We start from the raw sequence: 21,950 nt of genomic DNA on the forward strand, positions 1-21,950 counted from the left end.
TTTACTCTAACAAGGTCTGGTTACTTTTTTCAATCTTGAGATTAGGAAAGACAATGGATTATTTTGGAAGAAAGGTGCATTTTCCCTGAGGTTGATGATATGCACATTTAGTGCAGAGTTAACGTGAAGAAATAGAGAGCTTCTTCTGCATGTAGGATACACCCACAGAGTTCATCATTGAAGGAGCAAACCCTCCCAAGGAGAGAGAGCAGGGCCAGGGAGCCATCCTGATGCTTCCCCTTAAAGTTGATGCATCTTTCTTCTTGAGGTTTACTCCCCGCTGTTTGTGTCCCATGCTGTATTGTCTCACTTAATTGTGCCTCCAAAAGACTTGTTTTTAAGAGCATTTACTTGGATCCTATTGAGTTTGTATGTAAGGACACCCTTGTACAACTGCATTTTGCCATCCAAGTTATGAAATAGCTTATGAATGAGCAGCACATAAACGAATAAGACAAAGTCCACACCAGTAGAACTCTCATAGCTAAATGGAGAATTAAAAATTCACGCACCTCTGTAGGAGGCGTAATTGCATAGGAAACCTTAACCAGAAGAAGGGAGTCCTTGTGAAGAACAGAGGACTGGGCATCCCCTCCCTTGGCAGATCCGCTATGATTCCATGAGGGAAGTGGTCTTTGAGTTGGGCTTGCTTTTTTTAGGGAAGATGTGGGGTAGGCATACAAGGGGAGGGTGCAGGAGGAGCAAAGCACACGTTCTACAAAAATGTAAGGAATAACTGGAGAAGGTCAAGGGATCCAAATAATACAGATTTCTGTCACCCTGGAAAGCACTCCAAGCCCCACTGTGGCATCCTTGACCTCTGCCTGGTGAGCAGAAAAGGTGTTCCAAGGATGTTAGAGATTGGCCTGCCCAAACTAGCACCACACCATAACCGCAATGACTAGGATCAAGATTCTGTAAATCTGAACACCACAGTTTAATTTTGTTTACATGTCGCACATCTCTGATGAGGGAGCCCTTTCTGAATCCACATCAGTTACAGCAGCTTTTGGCTCCCTCACTTGCAGCATTTCTGCTGCAGAGATGCCACAGACGCCGATCTGTTTATACCTTTTAGGGCAAAAGCCTGGATGACATATGGCACCACTCCTAAGGCAGGTAACAGGAATCCTTATATCACCAAAAACACCTAATAGGAAAAACACAAAAAGAGCAAACAGTGTGTTAGGAACTCAAACCATGTTGCAAACACAAACGCCAGGCGTCTGTATTGGCTCTTGAATAGATCTGCAGTGGACTTTTCTGAAGCCAGGGCTTTTCCATGAGACGCCAGTCAATCATTTCTGGATCGAAGTTTCTGACATGGAAACTGGCACTGCTGTGGTTTGGGGGATGTTAGTTTTTGTCGAATCTGATTGTGAAAGACCTTGATCTCTCCTGGAGGACCGGGCCTCCGGTAATAGTCTGGTAGGAGCCTGGCACGTTCTCTGTGACTTCAGCTCCACCACAAGTAGATAAGATCAAAGCCACCCCACTTCCGTCATGACGCGATGGATCTGAAATTACCCATTGACGAAAACTTAACGATCCATTAAAGCGGATTTATGATCGAAACCGATGACGATGCTGGATCCTTCCTTTGTTTCTTTACTTTGTCCTTTTGTTTTGAGCATCTTTTGTTTCTTTATTTGTTTTTCCTTTTCCTGAGCCTTTTGTTTTTGTCCGATGGAAAAATTTGAGGTCTCTGGTGCCACTCAGAGCCCCGTTCTTCTCAAAAAAACATCCAGGACTCATAAATAAAATTGGTAACATGACACTTTCACAATATAATATCTATGTGATTAATTGTTTTGGGTTTTAGTCTCAAATTTTCTTTTTCCCTCTCTCCATCCTTCCCTTCCACTCGGCTCCGTCTTTTATCCTTTCATGGTTTTTATTTTGTTTCCATAATATGAAGGAGAAAATGAAGCTTAGGCGTCCCGGTTAAAAGTTGCTTTCCATGGGCCGTCTCTAGACTGTGAACCTGCGGTGGCCTCGTGGCAGGGACTATTCTCAGGGTCTCCGATCGGAAAAGCCCTGGGGCAGAGTGTCTGCAGCAGTAGCTCCTACAGTATAGGCTGCACCTTAAGATTATCTGGAACTCTCTAGGTTGCAGTATCTACCCTTTCAATATAAAAATTTAGAAAATGACATTCTGTACTACTTTCTTTAGATAAAATTAAATTTCTGACTTTTATTTAAAAAGTCACCTAACAGGTTTCAACCACAGTCTTAGCAGTTGTAACGTGAAAAGCAGTGAGGAGATGAGATTTACAAGCTACTGGGCTCCTTCATATTGGCTTAGAAGAGAGAGTGAGGTGTCCATCGGGTTCTCAAGCTCCTTTTCTATTGAAGGAAGCAATGCTTGGTTCAACTAAGTAGGGCATTCAGTCTACTCAGTCTAAAAACGTGGGTAGAAGAAACGAAAGAGAGAGAAAGAAGGTCATGCTCTGGGGAGACAGGGAGAAAGAAAGAGATAAAAGAACGAGAGAGAGAGGGAAGAAGAGAGAGAATCAGGAGAGAAGGATAGAGGGGACAGAGAGAGAGAGAGAGGCAGGAAAGAGAGGTATGAGGGAGAGATAGGTGGAGGAATATGAGAGGAGACAGGGAGCCTGTACCCGATTCTTCCATTTTTCCAACCTCCCATTTCCCTGGCCCACCTCACCTGGAAGAGGCATCAGGAATATGAAGAGGAACGAGAAGAGGAGATACAGGACCTTCATGGCTGATGGCTGGGAGCTTCACCAGGAGCTGAGTCTGGGGAAGACACCAAGCCTTCCACCTTATAAAGGTCCTGGCCCGTGGTCACCGGGTAGAGTTCAGAACTGGTATTGGCTGCAACACTGATTACAGGGATTAGAATTCAACCACTTTGGTGAGTCAGAGAATGGTCCTCAAAGAACAATGCACACGCAGGAGATCTTATGCAAATCTGGATTCAGGAAACCCCAGAAAATCCCTTCCTCCTGCTCTTGGGACCAGAAAATTCCTCTTATCTTGCGTCACTTAAAATCCAGTGTATGAGTAGAATGAAGGACTGGACCTGTCTCACAAGGGAACAAACTCAAACTCAGGGTCTGTAACCTGCCACTCACCTGCTGCCCACTCTGTGAGATGCCCTGTTTTTCCTGAGTGTTTGTGGGCAGTCTCAGGCCAAATTGAGAGGTCTTTCCATGTAATTCTACCCATTGCTGGAACATTCAGCTCCTAGGGATGATACAGGGCTGGCTTAAACTCAAGGACCCTGGAGGGGCTCAGGGCTTCTGGAGACACCAGGAGCATGGTGGGCCCCGTCCTCCCAGGTGATCCGAGCTAGTGAAATTCATGTGAAACCTCCCCTGAAACTCCCCATCTTCCCCCCGGGACAGAGATGAGGCAGATGGGTGCCCGCTTCCTTCCTCTGAGAAGGAGAATGGGAGGGTGGGATTGTGACTACATGTGTCCCCTCAGAGTCCACCTAGGCCCGGGCCAGGAGGTGGCCTTTGGCCCACAGTTGAATTCCTTAGGCTCACACCATCACTCAGGGAAGGTCAGCTCCACAGGACTTCAGGGCTCTGGGAGCCAGGCTTTCTCTGCTTTCTACAGACGTCAGCATGAAGGGAGCTCACTGTTGCTGGGATTTGGTGGAGCAGCACGGAGTGGGAGTGCAAGGCCTCCACATAGTCTCCTTGTTGGTGATGGGACACACTTTTGAAAGAGCCCGATGTTTTCAGGGCTGTGTGAAGTCTCTGAGGTCTCTCAGGACCCTGTCCTTTCTCCGTAACCCAGAGGAGCAATCGGTGACCACAGGCAACGGACAGAGCCCTGTGCCAGGCCCTCAGGAGAGGACGTTTCTCAGGAAAATGAGTGGCCTTCATCCTAGTTCCTCCCTCTTTGGCTCTAAGGGCAGTTTGAGAAACAAGCAGGCCCCAGTGTCCGTGTCTGTGATATCTGGGCAGTGCAGCTGTGACAGAGACATGGGGACGATGAGCCTTTACTCATGGCCTGCCTGGTCTCTTCCTTTAAAATGTCAGGTTCTGAGGAACCCTGATTCCTGTCAGGCCAGAGGTGGATTTAAAGGAAGCTGGTAATGATATTGTGTGGCCAAGATACTTAATGACATTTTTATAAAAGGAAGTTTCTGGACCTAGTATGGTGGCTCACGCCTGTCATCCCAGCTCTTTGGGAGGCCGAGGCAGGTGGATCACGTGAGGTCAGGAGTATGAGACCAGTTTGACCAACATGACAAAACCCTGTCTCTATGAAAAATACAAAAATTAGCCAGGCGTGATGACTTACACCTATAATTCCAGGTATTTGGGAAGTTGAGGCACGGGAATCGCTCACGACAGAGCAAGACTCAGTCTCAAAGTGAAAAAAAAAAGAAGGTTCTGACGGCGTATGCAAAGAGAGGGCTGGGTCAGGTGCTGTCAGAACTGCTAAACAAATATGCATCCAGGGCTGGAGCTCAGTCACCAGGGAGTCACTCGGATTGTCAGGAGTTTGTCTCCCTGGGTGTTGAGCAGGCTGGAATTGAGGGGCAGACTCATTCATTCGACACTAAAACTATTTCTTCCTGGTGAAGAAAGCATACAGAGAAACGGAATAGGAAATAAAGCCTTTATGTGCTCTGCCTAAATTAATAATTTATGGCCTTTTCTTTTTTTTGGTATATTTGCATGTCACCTTTAGAAAGTAAGGGGCAGCCCTCACTCGCTGCTGATGACCTGCCTCGCCATGCGCATGTCCTGCCACTGCCTCGCAGAAATGCTTCAATGACCCACAGTCTTTTGCCAGATGAGACCGGTGTCCAGGGTACTGGCTCCTCATCTCACTCGGACTGATGCCAAAGATGTACAATTTGGTGCCAATGTCCAAGCCTTAATGCTTCAAGGTGTAGGCCTTTTAGCCGATGCTGTAGCCTTATAATGGGGCCAAAGGGAAGAACAGTGATTACTGAACAGAGCTGGGGAAGTCCCAAAGTAACAAAAGATGGTGTGACTGATGCAAAGTCAATTGACTTAAAGAATAAATATAAAAACACTGGAGCTAAACTTGTCCAAGATGTTGCCAATAACATAAATGAAGAGACTGGGGACGGCACTCCCACTGTTACTGCACTGTTACCCTCTCTTTCCAAGTAAGGCTTCCAGAAGGTTAGCAAAGGTGCTAATTCCAGTGCAAATCAAAAGAGGTGTGACGTTAGCTGTTGATGTTGTATTCGCTGAACTTAAAAAGCAGTCTAAACCTGTGACCAAACCTGAAAATTGTGCAGGTTGCTACAATTTCTGCAAACGCAGACAAATTGGTAACATCATCTCTGATGCAATGAAAAAGGTTAGAAGAAAGGGTGTCATCACAGTAAAGTTTGGAAAAACATTGACCGATGAATGAGAAATTATTGAAGGCATGAAAATTTGACAGAGGATATATTTCTCCATACTTTATGAATACATCAAAAGGTCTGAAATGTGAATTCCAAGATGCCTATATTCTGTTGCGTGAAAAGAAAATTTCTGGTGTCCAGTCCATTGTACCTGCTCTTGAAATCGCCAGTGCTCACCGTAAATCTTTGGTCATAATTGCTGAAGACATTGATGGAGAAGCTCTAAGTACACTTGTCTCCAATAGGCTAAAGGTTGATCTTCAGGTTGTGGCAGTCAAAGCTCCAGGGTTTGGTGACAATAGAAAGAATCAGCTTAAGGATATTGCTACTGGTGGTGCAGTGCTTGGAGAAGGGGACTGACACTAAATCTTGAAGATGTTCAGCCTCATGACTTAGGAGAAGTTGGAGAGGTCACTGTGATCAAAGACGATGCCATGCTCTTAAAAGGAAAAGGTAACAAGGCTCCAATTGAAAAATGTATTCAAGAAATCATTGACCAGTCACATGTCACCACTAGTGAATACGAAAAGGAAAAACTGAATGAACAGCTGGAGAAACTTTCAGATGAAGTAGCTGTGCTGAAGGTTGGTGGGACAAGTGATGTTGAAGTGAATGAAAAGACAGAGTTACAGGTGCCCTTGATGCTACAAGAGCTGCCGTTGAAGACATTGTTTAGGGAGGGGGTTGTGCCCTGCTTTGGTGCATTCCAGCCTGGACTCATTGACTCCAGCTAACGAAGATCAAAAAATTGATATAGAAATTATTAAAAAATCATTCCAAATTTCAGCAATGACCATTGCTAAGAATGCAGATGTTGAAGGATCTTTGATAGTTGAGAAAATTATGCAAAGTTCCTCAAAAGTTGGTTATGATACTATGTTGGGAGATTTTGTGAATATAGTGGGAAAAGGCATTATTGACCCAACAAAGGTTGTGAGAACTGCTTTATTGGATGCTGCTGGCATGGCCTCTCTGTTAACTACAGCAGAAGTTGTAGTCACAGAAATTCCTAAAGAAGGGAATGGCCCTGGAATGGGTGCAATGTGTGGAATGGGAGGTGATATGGGAGGTGACCTGTTCTAATTCCTAGAGTAGTGCTTTACCTTTATTAATGAATTGTGACAGGAAGCCCAAGGCAGTGTTCCTCACCAATAACTTCAGAGAAGTCAGTTGGAGAAAATGAAGAAAAGGTTGGCTGATGTTTAAGAAACCACTAAAACCATCGGCTACTTGTTTCAGCTGACAAAATCTATCATGGTTTACAGCTATCATTATCCATGCCTATGGATAATTTATTTTCTTTTTTGGATGAAAAGATGTTGTACATTCCTGATACTGGGTACAAGAGCCATGTACCAATGCACGGCTTTCAACTTAAATCACTGAGCCATTTTTACTACTGTTCAAATCAGGATTTTAATGCTTGCCACCACCAGATGAGAAGTTAAGCAGCCTTTCTGTGCAGAGTGAGAATAGTTGTGCACATAGTAGACAAACACCCAATTATGTGACAACCTTTGTGTAATAAAAATTTGCTTAAAGTTAAAAAAAAGAAAGTAAGAGGCAAACATCATGACACTTCACCGTAATTATCTCAGCATGAATCTCTTACATATGAGGGAAAATTCCCACATCAAGCACAATACAATTTATACATCTTAAGAAAATAATTCTTCGATATTATTTATTATCTTGTCAATATTTCACATTTCTCCAGTTGTTCCAACTATGGCTTCCATGGCTGTTGAAGTTTCCGGATACAAGTTAATCTAGATTTGCATATTGAATTAGGCTGTCACATCTCAATTTGTTGAGTAGATATTCTTAAGGAAATGCCATGGTACTATGAGAAGAAGCTTACTGGAGCTTAGAGTTTGAATTAAGGGACTGGTTTCCATCTTTTTCATGTGTGGCATCACTCCTGATTGATACGTTCTTAATGACTCCTATGATTAGCATTGTTGTCATAAAAGTAATACACTCACATTTAAAAACTCACCCATATCAGAGAGTGAATTTTTTCCTATACAGCAGTTCCAATCCCAGGACCCACCGATAGCATTGTGGTTTTATACTTGTTGTCCTCTCTAGATCTCAGTACTTTTGTGAGGCCTTGTTAGAGAAGGAGGTAAAATTGCTCTGAAATAGGAAAGTTACTGTGAAGTGCAGTGCCTCTGTGCCCCTGGGGAAGAAGCCACCAGGGCTATGGTAACATGGGCCTGGTCGCTCAAGAACAGCTGAGCTGACTGTCCCATGAAGATTCCTATGGTTGCAGCTGCTTCTTTTTTCCTGGCACAGCCCAGTGAGACTCCTTCACAGCTGTGCTCATCCTAGTGATGAAGTGTGTTTGATAAGGACCAATAGAGGGGCATCTTTGTTTTAAAGGATGGGTTATTATCTTGTTTCAGCAAGGAAGACTGTCCACTGGCAGAACCATGGGGATCTTCACCAAAACCAGAGATGTGGCAATTCTAGGATTTGGAGGCATGTTAAGATATAAATGACTTATTTTTTTTTATTAATGAGCTAAAAGCAAAGCCAGGTTGTGTGTAAAATGGGAACCAGCAAGTTTGACTGATAAATAGACTCACTGTGCTGTCTTTTAATGGAACATGACCCATGCTGTGTCCCCAAACCTCTTTCTGTCACTAGGGAGAGAATTTCAGGCTGTTTCTTTGTGGCAAAATGGTTCACTTCCCCAGGCAAGAGTGGAAACCCTCATTCCTATAGATAGGCTCCCAGAAAGCAAAGCCTCTCGTATCTATGAGCTAGAAAACAAAATTTCTGTGCATTATGTCCTCAATGTTAAGTAACAGAAGCAGTTTTACTGGTTCTCAATTCCAGAGGCAGGGCTGGCTTCATGGGCTTGAGGGCAGGGCAGTGACACAGGGACTTACTCTCAGAAGGGCCGGTGCCTGGTGGCAGGCTCTGCTGCTGGCCCCCTGACTTCCTCAGTTTTTTCCGTGAACTTGTGTTTTGTAAGTGAAGCTCACTGAGACAATGGAGCAGGCACATGGGCAGAGTGGCTATGAGGGGAGAGAAGGTGGGCAGGCTCAGGCCCGGGGACATGAAGGTCACATACTAGAGCTTGCTGCCCTGAGCACAGACATTCTTGGAGCAGCACAGTCATGTCTGGACCGGGATGGGAGGTGACAGCAGCAGCAGCAGCAGTGTCCTCAGCCCTGGGGTGAAAGGAGGGTCTCTGTTTGGAGGCAGCACCAACACCTCTGTGCCTGTGCTTTCTCAGAGTCATCCTTGGAGCTTCTGCACAAATATTTATACCCCTGACCTGAGCACCAGGACAGGAACCATAGGAGCTCAGATAGCAAATTGGGAACAGAGAATCACAAAACAAAAGTGTGCCCGTGGACATTGCAATAGAGTTTACCAGCAATAGAGTATACCAGGGATACAGTATACCAGTGATAGAGCATACCAGGGATAGAGCATAACAAGGATAGAGTATACCAGGGAGAGAGTATACCAGGGAGAGAGTATACCAGGGATAAAGTATACCAGGGATAGAGTACACGAGTGATAGAGTATACCAGCGATAGAGTATACCAGTGATACAGTATACCAGCGATAGAGTATACCAAGGATACAGTATACCAGGGAGAGAGTATACCAGGGATAGAGTATACTAGGGAGAGTGTATACCTGGGATAGAGTATACCAGGGATAGACTATGCTAGCAATAGAGTATACCAGTGATAGAGTATACTAGGGATAGAGTATACCAGGGATAGAGTATACAAGCGATAGAGTATACCAGCAGTAGCATATACCAGCGATAGAGTATACCAGCAATAAAGTATACCAGGGAGAGAGCATACCAGCGATAGAGTATGCCAAGGAGAGAGCATACCAAGGATAGAGCCTACCAGCGATAGAGTATACCAGGGATAGAGTATACCAGGGATAGAGTACATGAGTGATAGAGTATACCAACGATAGAGTATTCCAGCGATAGAGTATACCAGAGATAGACTATACCAGGGATAGAGTATACCAGTGATAGGGTATACCAGTGATAGAGTACACCAGTGAGAGAGTACACCAGGGACAGAGTATACCAGGGATAGAATATACCAGGGATACAGTATACCAGGGATAGAATATACCAGTGTAGAGTATACCAGGGATAGACTATACCAGCGATAGAGTATACCAGGGAGAGAGTATACCAGCGATAGAGTATACCAGCGATAGAGTATACCAGGGAGTATACCAGGGAGAGAGTATACCAGGGAGAGAGCATACCAGGGAGAGAGCATACCAGCAATAGAATATACCAGTGATAAGAGTATTTACCGGTGATGGGAATTTTCCCATGATAGAGGTACACCGGGGATAGAGGTATACCGGGGATAGAGTATATCGGGGATGGGAATTATTACCGGTGATAAGAGTATGCCGGGGATAGAATATACCAGCGATACAGTATACCAGGAATAGAGTATACCAGGGATAGAATATACCAGAGATACAGTATACCAGCGATAAGGTATACCAGCGATAGAGAGAGTACACCAGGGATAGAGTATACCAGGGATAGAGTATATCAGGGATAGAGTACACCAGCGATAGAGTATACCAGGGATAGAGTATACCAGCAATACAGTATACCAGGAATAGAGTATACCAGGGATAGAGTATACCATGGATAGAATATATCAGGGATAGAGTATACCAGCAATAGAGTATACCAGGGATAGAGTATACCAGCGATACAGTATACCAGGGATAGAATATACCAGTGTAGAGTATACCAGGGATAGACTATACCAGGGATAGAAGTATACAGGGATCGAGTATACCAGGATGGAAGTATACCAGCGATAGAGTATACCAGGGAGAGAGTATACCAGGGAGAGAGTATACTAGTGATAGAGTATACCAGCGATAGAGAATACCAGGGAGAGAGCATACCAGGGAGAGAGTATACCAGTGATAGAGTATACCAGCGATAGAGTATACCAGCGATAGAGAATACCAGGGAGAGAGCATACCAGGGAGAGAGTATACCAGTGATAGAGTATACCAGGGAGAGACTATACCAGCGATAGAGTATACCAGCGATAGAGTATACCAGGGATAGAGTATACCAGTGATAGAGCATACCAGTGATAGAGCATATCAGTGATAGAGTATACCAGGGAGAGAGTATACCAGCGATAGTGTATACCAGCGATAGAGTATACCAGGGAGAGAGTATACCAGGGATAACATATACCAGCGATAGAGAATACCAGCGATAGAGTATACCAGTACAGAGTATACCAGGGATAGACTATACCAGGGATAGAGTATACAGGGATAGAGTATACCAGCGATAGAGTACACCAGCAATAGAGTATACCAGCAATAGAGAATACCAGGGAGAGCCACCAGGGAGAGTTTACCAGAATGGTATACCGTGGTAGAGAGTGTACCAAGGACAGAATATACCAGGCAGAGAGCATACCAGGGGGAGAGTATACCAGTGATAGAGTATACCAGTGATAGAGTGTACCAGGGATAGAGTATGCCAGCGATAGAGTGTACCAGGGATAGATATACCAAGGATAGAGTATACTAGGGATAGAGTATACCAGCGATAGAGTATACCAGCAATAGAGTACACCAGGGATAGAGTATACCAGCGATAGAGTATACCAGCGATAGAGAATACCAGGGAGAGAGCATACCAGGGAGAGAGTATACCAGTGATAGAGTATACCAGCGATAGACTATACCAGCAATAGAGTATACTAGCGATAGAGTATACCAGGGATAGAGTATACCAGTGATAGAGCATATCAGTGATAGAGTATACCAGGGATAGAGTATACCAGCGATAAAGTCACCAGGGATAGAGTATACCAGCGATAGTGTATACCAGCGATAGAGTATACCAGGGAGAGAGTATACCAGGGATAGAGTATACCAGCGATAGAGAATACCAGCGATAGAGTATACCAGGGATAGAGTATACCAGCACAGAGTATACCAGGGATAGACTATACCAGGGATAGAGTATACAGGGATAGAGTATACCAGCGATAGAGTATACCAGCAATAGAGTATACCAGCAATAGAGAATACCAGGGAGAGAGTATACCAGGGAGAGAGTTTACCAGAGATAGTGTATACCAGTGATAGAGTGTACCAAGGACAGAATATACTAGGCAGAGAGCATACCAGGGGGAAAGTATACCAGTGATAGAGTGTACCAGGGATAGAGTGTACCAGGGATAGAGTAAGCCAGTGATAGAGTGTACCAGGGATAGATATACCAACGATAGAGTATACTAGGGATAGAGTATACCAGCGATAGAGTATACTAGCGATAGAAATTACACCAGGGATGAAAGTATACTTGGGATGGAAATTATACCAGCGATAGAGTATACCAGCGATCAAGTATACCAGGGATAGAGTATACCAGCGATAGAGTACACCAGGGATAGAGTATACCAGGGATAGAGTACACCAGCAATAGAGTATACCAGTGATAGAGTATACCAGCAATAGAGTATACCAGCAACAGAGTGTACCAGGGAGAGAGTATACCAGGGAGTTCTTGGAATTCCTCAGAGAGTTTAGAGTTCTTCAAGGAGTTATCCAAGGCTCAGAAATAGAAATTAAATATATAATGATAGTCACGAAACTTCTGATGGGATGGGCATGGTGGGTCACACCTGTTATCCCAGCACATTGTGAAGCTGAGGTTAGAGGAATGTTTGAAGCCACGTGTTGGAGACCACCTTGGAACATATAGCTAGTTAGACCCCATTTAAAAAAAAAAAAAAAGATTAGCTAAGCACAGTGGCACATGCCCATAATCCTAGCTACTTGGGAAGTTGAGGAAGGAGGATCACATGAGTTCAGGAGTTTGAGGATGCAGTGAGCCATGATAATCTCTGGTCAACAGACAGAGACCATATCTCAAAAAAAAAAAAAGAGAAAAGAAAACTTCCGATCAATCAATTATTAACAAGTTGAGCAATTTTAAAAATAAAGTTCTTCTTGTTGTTAAAGATACAACAATAGAATTCAAAAACAAGAGTTTTGAATAAGTTACAAATCATGATGCCACATTTGGTCAGCTGTGGGCCTGTGCAGCTTACAGAACATGTCAGAAGATGCATCAAAATTCCACTGGAGAAATTTACACTTAAAATTAAATTCAATCTTCCATAAAACTGATTTGCTTAAATAGTTTAATCCTTTGAAAAAAATAGTTCCACAAGAACCACCAGCTCCAGATATACTAAAATTTGTGTCAAAATAATTTATCCCAGAGTTGTCAGAGCTTAGATAATATTCCAGAAACAGTTGCTTCAGCAGATTCTTTTCAGAAGCAAAAATGAAGTTGTTCAAAGTATAAAGTTTGATGACCTAATAAATTAATTGACAGAAAAGTTGGCCAGAAAAATTGTTTGATTTATCTAGATCCAATTAATAAAGTATTACTATTTATTCTATTAAAATTATGACACTGATTTCTGGTGGGGATTTATATGATCCTGTTGTTACTCTTCTATAAATATTATTCCTATTACATATTTCAAATGATAAAAATTATTGGCTTGAGAAAGCTGAATATCCTCCTGCCTTTCATGACACTTTCTTCTGCTGTTCTTCCAACAAAGCATTTCCATTTTGCACTGAGCCTTGGGAATTTTGTAGCCAGCCCGGCCGTGGCCATTTTTATACAAGTTATCTCATTTGATCCTCAGAAGCAAACATGCCAGGGCAGTATTACCCAGGTTTACAGAGGCAGGTTCTGGAGCCTAGAAAGGGTAGAGGACAAAGTCACCTGGCTACTAAGTGGCAGAGATGCAATTTGAAATAAAATCCCCCTCTCTTCAAAGCCCATATTCCTAACCACCGCCACATGGTGTCCTGACAACCTCCGCTCTTCCTACAACCCCAAAGCTACAGTAATGCTCTGCCTAAGGCCAGAGTCCATGGAGCTACTGTCATCCTCTCCCATCTCCTGAGCTGAGTGCTGAGTCCAGAGCCTGGCCTGACCCTGCAGGAGGTGAGGGAATGAGCACGCAGTTACTGCCACCTGGTGGTGGCTCATCTGTCTGACCCTAAAACGCAGATTAATCTCAGTTCCCTGGCTGCCTGAAGCCTGGATGTGCACCTGAGACTTCTAGTAATTTCCCTTAATGAACCTATTGAGAGTTCTCACAATTTTATGCATTATCTCAAGCAATTAGCTTTCATTTATTTACTTTTAATGTTCTCTTTTGTGTCCACATTCTTTTTTATTCACTCGTTTTCTTGTTTACTTTCAGCTTCATTTGTTCTTTTTCTCCCCCAGGGTTGTTACAGTGGAATATTAGATTGTCTATTTCTGAGCTTTTCTACTTCCCATTATAATAGCAGTTAATGTTATGAATTTCCCTTCAAACACTGCTTTAGCTGTATTGCCACAAATTTTGGTATGTTATGTTTCCATTTGCTGTCATGTGAAAACATTCTTAAATTTCTCCTTTGACTCATTAGAAATATGTTGAGTAATGTCCAAATATGTAGGGAATTTTCCAGCTATTTTCCTTTAACCACAGTTTCATACATTCCACTGTGGATAGACATTGCGTTTCATATGATTTTAAATTGCTTTGATTTTTTGTATCTTAGACCAGTATGAGCTCTCTTAGATAATATTTTAATGCATTTTACTGTTCTTGGGAGGAGTGTCCTGTAAAGCTTAAACAGGTCGCAATGGATGATACTGTTATTCAAGTCCTCTCTATCTTTATTTGTACTTCTCTGCTAAAAAAAAACCATTTCAAAGAAAAAAGAGTTGAAATATTCAATGATAATTGTTAATTTTAAAATTTCTTCTCTTAGTTCTATTAATTTCTTTTTAAGAACATTGAGATTCTCTTATTAGGTACATACTAATTTAATAATAATAATATCTGTTCTTGCAGATTTAACAACTTTATCATTGGAAAACATAGCCTCTTTACCAGTAATAATACACCTTGCTGTAAAATCTACTTTGATTTATAGCCAATTAGCCAATACAGCTAATTCTGTTTTCATTAGATTAATGATTCCATACTATAATTCTTTCTACCCCTTTACTATGAAACTATCTTTGTCCTTACATTTGATAAAGACATTGGATTTTTATAGACAGCATGTATTTGGGTCTTGTTTTATACTACAAGTTTGCTAGTGAGGAATTCTCTTAATTTTTGTTGTCATTAGAAAATGCCTGGCCTTCCGCATCCCCCTCTATGTGCACAAATAATGTCATCTGCTTGGAATGCACCTAGTCTACCATTTCTCAGTCAAGGACACCTGGACGTTAAGAAATTCACCCAAGGCCCGGTGTGGTGGCTCATGCATGTAGTTCCCAGCACTTTGGGAGGCCGAGGCAGGCGTATCACGAGGTCAGGAGATCAAGACCATCCTGGCTAACATGGTGAAACCCTGTCTCTACTAAAACTATAAAATATTAGCTGGGCGTGGTGGCAGGCACCAGTAGTCGCAGCTACTCAGGAGGCTGAGGCAGGAGAATGACATGAACCTGGGAGGCAGAGCTTGCAGCGAACTGAGATCCAGCCACTGCACTCCAGCCTGGGCGACAGAGTGAGACTCCGTCTCTTCAAAAAAAAAAAAAAAAGTAATAAAGAAAAGAAAAGAAAATGCCTTTACTTATTATTGGAATCTGTGTTTAGCATTGATCTAGAAATGTATTTTTGCTTGTAAGGGTCCTATGTTGACATAGTTTTCTTCATTTGGTACTTAAATATGTCACTATTTTTTGTACTTCTGTAAGCGGTGTCTTCTCTCAGCATGTTTTTAAGATTTTCTCATTGTTTTTGATTCAAAACAATTTGATTATTTATGGTTTGGCTCTGTGTCCCTACCCAAATCTCATCTGGAATTATAATCCTATAATCCCCAGTGTGGGGAGTGGGACCTGGTGGCAGGTGATTTGATCATGGGGAGGTGATTTCGGCCATGCTGTTCTCATGATAGTGAGTGAATTCTCAAGAGATGTGATGGTTTTATAAGTGGCAGTTTCCTTCTGTGCTTGCTCTTGTGCTCTGTCTCTCTTCCTCTCTCTTTTGTCTGACACCATGGTAGACTTACTTGCTTCCACTTCACCTTCCATCATGAGTGTGAGATTCCCGAGGCCTCCTAGCCATGCTTTCTGTTAATCCTGAATAACTGTGAGTCAAAGAAACCTCTTTTATTTATAATTATCCAGTCTCAAGTAGATCTTTACAGCAGTCTGAAAATGAACTTGTGTAATTATGATATTCTTGTTCTGTTTTTTAAAAATAATTATTCTTCTTGGATGTCTTTCAGTACCAAATTTGTATGTTTCTAGTCTCACGACATTAATAAAAATAGGCTATTATTTCATTAACTCTATATTTTCTCCTGGAACTTCTTTCTGCCTTCACACACACGTAGGTGCTGGATTGCTTGATATTTCTATGAAGTGCACTGTTTATTTTTTATTCAGCCTTTTATTTTCTCCCTTTGCTTCATTTCCTCATTTGTTTGTGTTAATGTAGACTCAGCCTTACTGATCCTTTCTTCTATGCTGTCCTATGTCGTAAATCCAATTCAGAATATTTTTTTGTTCACACGCTCATTTTGTTCTGTTGCTGGAAGGTCCATTTTTTCTTTACATATGTTCCTCCTCATCAAAAAGGTTTACTCTTCAGCCCTTGACATATTTATAACTTTGGTAATAGCTCCTTTACATTCCTTTTTCTAATCCTAGTATCTTTGTCATTATTGGGTCTGTTTTTACTGAATGACTTTTCTCCTAGTTTTGGGCCATATTTTACTACTTCTTTTCATGCTTGGAAATCTTTTATTGGAATCAGGATCTAATAAGGCCTATTTTTTTTTTTTTTAATTAGGAAACAGGGTCTTGTTCCGTTGCCCACGCCGGAATGCATTGGGGCAATCTCTGCATCCCTGGTTGAAGCAATTCTCTTATCTCAGCCTCCTGAGTAGCTGGGACTACAGGCCTGTGCCACCATGCCCAGCTAATTTTTGTATTTTTCGTAGACATAGGTTGGCCTGGCTGATCTTGAGCTCCTGTCCTCAAGTGATTCACCTGTCTTGGCCTCTCAAAGTGCTGAGATTATAGGCATAAACCGCCATGCCTGATCAGCTTAAATTGCTGAATAACTATTTTGGTTGTGGGTTTTTTTGTTTTTCCGAAAGAATGCTAGAGATTATCTGGTTCATTTTTGGGGTTCTATACATTCATTTGCTTTTTTCATGAATGAATTCAAATTGTCTTGATGCAGTAGTTGCAGAACAGCTTAATCTAGAGCTGACTAGCACCACTACTTGCTGATGACTTTCTGAGGACTCTGAGTTCTCTCCACTTTGCTGTGGGGATGAAGAGTTTTCAAGACTGGTCTGTCCTCCTGAAACTGCCATTTACTCCCTTACAGAGTCTTTGCTTTTTTTCTGGCCTGGGGAAGTCTTAGCCCAAGTGTGCACACATCATAACATAGCCCAAGAGTGAAAGCACTCTTATTTTCTCCAACACTCAAGATCAATGCTTCCTTCACTGGCCCACTCTCTGATATGTGCACTGGAAATTGGGCTCTGGTACAGGTTGGGTGTTTGTACTCTCCAAATACTATGTTGAAATGTCATCCCCAGTCTTGGAGGTGGAACCTGGCAGGAAGTGTCTGGGTCATTGGGGTGGATCCCTCATGAATGGCTTGGTGCTGTCCCAGAGATAATCAGTGAGTTCCTTCTTTGAGTCATGGGAGATCTGGTTGTTTAACACAGTGTGGCACTCCCCAACTCTGGCTCTTTCTCCTGACTTGTGATACTCCTGTTCCCCCTTCCTTTTCCTACACAAATGGAAGCTTTCTGAAGCCTCAAAAGGAGCAGATGCTGGCACCATGCTACTCATACAACCTACACAGTAGGGAACCAAAATACACTTCTTTTCCTTATGAACTACCCAGCATTAGGTATTCCTTTATAGCAGTAAAAACAAACTGACACAGAAAATTGGTACTGATCAGGGGGCATTGCTGTAAAGACAGCAGAAAATATGGAATTAGCTTTGTCACTGGGTACTGGCAGAGGCTGAAAGAGTTTACAGGGCCCAGAAAAAGATAGGAAGATGAGAGAAAGTTTGGAACTCTTTAGAAACTTGTTAAATGTATGTGACCAAAATGTTCATAGAGATATGGACAGTGAAGTCCAGGCTATCAAGGTGTGAGGTGGAAAAGTGGAAGTTATTGGGAATTGGAACAAGGGTCACCAGTGTTAAACTCCAGTAAAGAACTTGCCTGCATTGTGTCCATGTCCTAGGGATTTCAGCAAAGTTGAACTTTAGAGTGATTACTTAGAGGATCTGATCTAAGTAATTTCCAAGGAGCAAAATAGTCAAGATATGTGGCTGCTTCTACAAGCTTACAGTGAGATACAGGAGCAAAGAAATGATTTAAATATGGAACTTCTATTTAAAGGGGAAGCAAAGTATAAAAGTTTGGAAAATTTGCAGCCTAGGAATTTAGTAGAGAAAGAAAAAGCATGTTGAGAAGAGGAATGTAAGTGGGCTGTGGAGAATCACTTGCTAGAGAGATTCCATGACTGAGAAGGAGCCATGTGCTAATGGCAAGACAATGGGGAAAAGGCTTACAAGGCATTTTTGAAAAGTTTGAGGCATGCCCTCCTACTACAGCCCACAGGCCTAGGAGGAAAGAATGGTTTCAGTGGCCACACCCAGGGCACAGCTGCCCTGCTCAGCCTCAAGACACTGTTCCCACATCCTGGCTGCCCAGGCTCCAACCTCAGCTCAAAGGGCATAATGTACAGATTGGCCACTGCTTCAGTGGGTGAAAGCCATAACGTCTTGGCAGCTTTCACGTGGTGTTAAGCCTGCAAGTATGCAGAGTGCAAAAAGGAAAGAGGCTTGGCAGCAGCTTCCACCTACATTTCAGAGGATGTGTGGCCAAGCCTGGTTCTCCAGGCAGAAAACTGCTGCAGAGGGAGAATACCAACAAAAAAACTCTACCAGGGCAGTGCTAAGGGGAAAGGTGGGGTTGGATTCCCCACACAGTATCCCCAGTGGGACATTGCCTAGTGGAGCTGAGAGAAGGGGAACACTATCGTCCAGACCTGAGAATAGGAGCATCATTGACAGCTTGTTCCCTCAGCATGGAAGAGCCACAGGCATCAGATTCTGACCTGCGACAGGACTCGTGTGGGCTGCACCCTGGAAAGCCACAGGGGCAGAGCTGCCCAAGGTCTTCAGAGCCCACCCTCACACCAGAATACTGGACATGGAATCAAGAATTGTTTTGGAGCTTTGAAGTTTAATAGCTTACCTGCTGAGTTTCTGACATGTGTGGGGCCTGTAATCCCTTTTATTGTCCAGTGTCTGCCTTTTGGAATGATGGTGAGTAGCCAGCGCCTGAACCATCATTGTAACTTGAAAATAAATAACTTGTTTTTGATAGTACAGGCTAAAAGGCGGAAGGAACTTGAGTCTCAGGGGATGAGACTTTGGACTTTGGACTTTTGATTCAGTTAATGCTGGAAGGAATTAAGACTTTTGGGAGTGATTGGGAAGGGATGATTGTATTTTGCAATGTGAGAAGGACATGAGATTTGAAGGGCCAGGGGAAGAATAATATTTTTCAGATGTTTGTCCCCTCGAAACCTCATGCTGAAATCTAATCCTCAATGTTGGAAGTGGAATCTGGTGGGGAGTGTTTGAGTTGTGGGGTGAATCCCTGATGAATGACTAAGTGCTCTCATCCCAATAATGAGTGAGTTCTTGCTCGAGTTTATACAACATGTAGTTGTTTAAAAGAGTCTGGGACCTCCTTTCACCCTCTCACTCTGTTCTCACCAGGTGATATTACTGCTCCCACTTCACTTTCCACTAGGACTGAAGGCTGATTGAGGCCTAACGAGGGGCAGATGCAGGTGTCATGCTTCTCACACAGCCTGCAGAATAGTGAGCCAAAATAACTTCCTTTCCTGACGTATTATTCCACCTTAGGTATTCCTTTAGAGCAACACACACAGACTAACACAAGGAGTATTGTGTTGTGTAAGCTTTGACCTCGGTCTTCTCAATGCCACAGGATGCTGGTCCCCATGTGAGTCTTCCTCCCTGTCCTGTCTTTGAAGACCCAAATGGCCATGAAAGGGTCTTCTCAAATAAAAGGAGAGTTTTTTCCTAAGAGAGTTTTGCTGCTTCCCCTAGAACATAGGAATGAATGTCATTGTCATGGTGACATTTTTTTTTTCTTGTGAAGCTTCACTTCTTTTATACAATCAAATGATATATGCTTCCAGGAACCAGGAAATCCACTAATTTATTCAAAATAATACTGTATACATGGTGAATAGTAAATGACTAAATAAAGGCAGGATCTGACTGTCCTGAATCAAGGTAGGTGAGTGCAACTGAGTTGGACAATTACAGGATTAGACCCCATCTTGATTTACATTTTGGACATTTTGTTAATTATATGATTTTTTCATGAATATGATTTTTTAAAAAATCTATCGCATTATGAGATCATCTATCTTAAGTATGGAGTATCTAAGTGCTTATATTTTATGCCTGAGGCCAGAGCCTCCCTCACTTCACCCTAGTCCTGGCTCTGTCATCACATCTGGATAAAATCTGTACCCAGATAGAAATGCTTTTACTCTAACAAGGTCTGGTTACTTTTTTCAGTCTTGAGATGAGGAAAGACAATGGATTATTTTGGAACTAAGGTGCATTTTCCCCGAGGTCGATGATATGCACATTTAGTGCAGAGTCAATGTGAAGAAATAGAGAGCTTCTTCTGCATGAAGGATATACCCACAGAGTTCATGACTGAAGGAGCAAACCCTCCCAAGGAGAGACAGTGGGGCCAGGGAGCCATCCTGATGCTTCCCTTTAGAGCTGATGCATCTTTCTTCTTGAGGTTTGCTCCCCTCTGCTTGTTTCCCATGGTATATTGTCCTCATTTAATTATGCCCTCCAAAAGACTTGTTTTTAAGAGCATTTACTTGGATCCTATTATGTTTGTATGTAAGGACACCCTTGTACAACTGCATTTTGCCATCCAATTTGTGAAATAGCTTATGAATGACCAGCACATAAATGAATAAGACAAAGTCCACACCAGTAGAACTCTCATAGCTAAATGGAGAATGAAAAATTCACGCACCTCTGTAGGAGGCGTAATTGCATAGGAAACCTTAACCAGAAGAAGGGAGTCCTTGTGAAGAACAGAGGACTGGGCATCCCCTCCCTTGGCAGATCCGCTATGATTCCATGAGGAAAGTGGTCTTTGAGTTGGGCTTGCTTTTTAGGAGCCATGGGGTAGGCATACAAGGGGAGGGTGCAGGAGGAGCAAAGCACACGTTCTATGAAATTGTTGGGAATAACTGGGAAGGTCAAGGGATCCAAATAATACAGATGCCTGTACCCTGGAAAGCACTCCAAGCCCCACTGTGGCATCCCTGACCCTCGCCTGGAGAGAAGAAAAGGGTGTTCCAAGGATATTAGAGATTGGCCCACCCAAACCAGCACCACACAATGACCACAATGACTAGGATCAAGATTCCGTCAATCTGAACACCACAGTTTAATTTTGTTTACATGTCACATATCTCTGATGAGGGAGCCCTTTCTGAATCCACATCAGTTACAGCAACTTCTTGGCCTCCTCATGGCTTTTTGCAGCATTTTATTACAGAGATGCACCACAGACGCCGATCTGTTTATAACTTCCAGGACAAGAGCGTGGATAACATATGGCACCACTTCTAATGCAGGTAACAGGTTTCCTTATATCACTAGAAACACCTAACAGGAAAAAAACACACAAAGAGCAAACAGCGTGTTAGAACTCAAAACTCATGTTGCAAAAACACAAACGCTGTGTCTGTATTGCCTTGAATAGATCTGCAGTGGACTTCTTTCTGAAGCCAGGGCTTTTCCATGAGACGCGAGTCAATCATTTGGATCGAAGTTTCTGACATGGAAACTGGCACTGCTGTGGTTTAGGGGATGTTTGATTTGGTCGAATCTGATTTTGAAAGACCCTGATCTCTCCTGGTGACCGGGGCCTCCGGGTGGGGTCTGGTAGGAGCTCGGTAATGTTCTCTTGTGACTTCAGCTCCACCACAAGTAGATAAGATCAAAGCCACCCTACCTCCGTTTTAACACACAAGCCAGTCTTTCCATTCTATTCTGGGGCTCCATTCCATGTCACCCTGTCCGCTCCCTGGTCTTTCCCACAAAGCTCCACATGCTTCCATTTCTAATATCCTGGTTTCCATTCTTTTATCTCTCCCTGTCTCCACCTCCACCTCTCCCTCCACCTCCACTTCTTCCCTCCACCACCTGCCTCCACCACCTTTCTCTCCCTCCCTGCCTCAGTCCCTCCCTGCCTCCCTCCCTCCCTCCGTCCCTGCCTGCCTCCCTGCCTCCCTGCCTCCCTCCCTGCCTCCCTACTTCCCTGCCTTCCTTCATGATACTGTTCTAGGTGTTGGAAAATTTGAGGTCTCTGGTGCCACTCAGAGCCCCGTTCTTCTCAAAACACCCAGGACTCATAAATAAAAT

General features: G+C 43.1%; 1 protein-coding gene and 1 pseudogene across 1 annotated transcript; one reads left to right on the plus strand and one right to left on the minus strand.

Annotated features, from left to right (window-relative positions):
* Positions 1–917: 917 nt before the first annotated feature.
* LOC101026945 (beta-defensin 4A-like) lies at positions 918–2,871 on the minus strand. Its single transcript, XM_031662384.1, has 2 exons — positions 2,666–2,871; positions 918–1,150 (listed from the first exon to the last, which is right to left on the minus strand). Exons 1-2 carry the CDS (start codon positions 2,721–2,723, stop codon positions 948–950), a joined length of 261 nt encoding a protein of 86 aa, XP_031518244.1. The 5' UTR covers positions 2,724–2,871; the 3' UTR covers positions 918–947.
* A 1,438-nt stretch (positions 2,872–4,309) lies between these two features.
* On the plus strand, positions 4,310–9,643 carry LOC110742449 (annotated as a pseudogene).
* Positions 9,644–21,950: the final 12,307 nt, after the last annotated feature.

Source organism: Papio anubis, unplaced genomic scaffold, assembly GCF_008728515.1.
Source record: "Papio anubis isolate 15944 unplaced genomic scaffold, Panubis1.0 scaffold596, whole genome shotgun sequence".
Taxonomy (NCBI): Eukaryota; Metazoa; Chordata; class Mammalia; order Primates; family Cercopithecidae; genus Papio; species Papio anubis.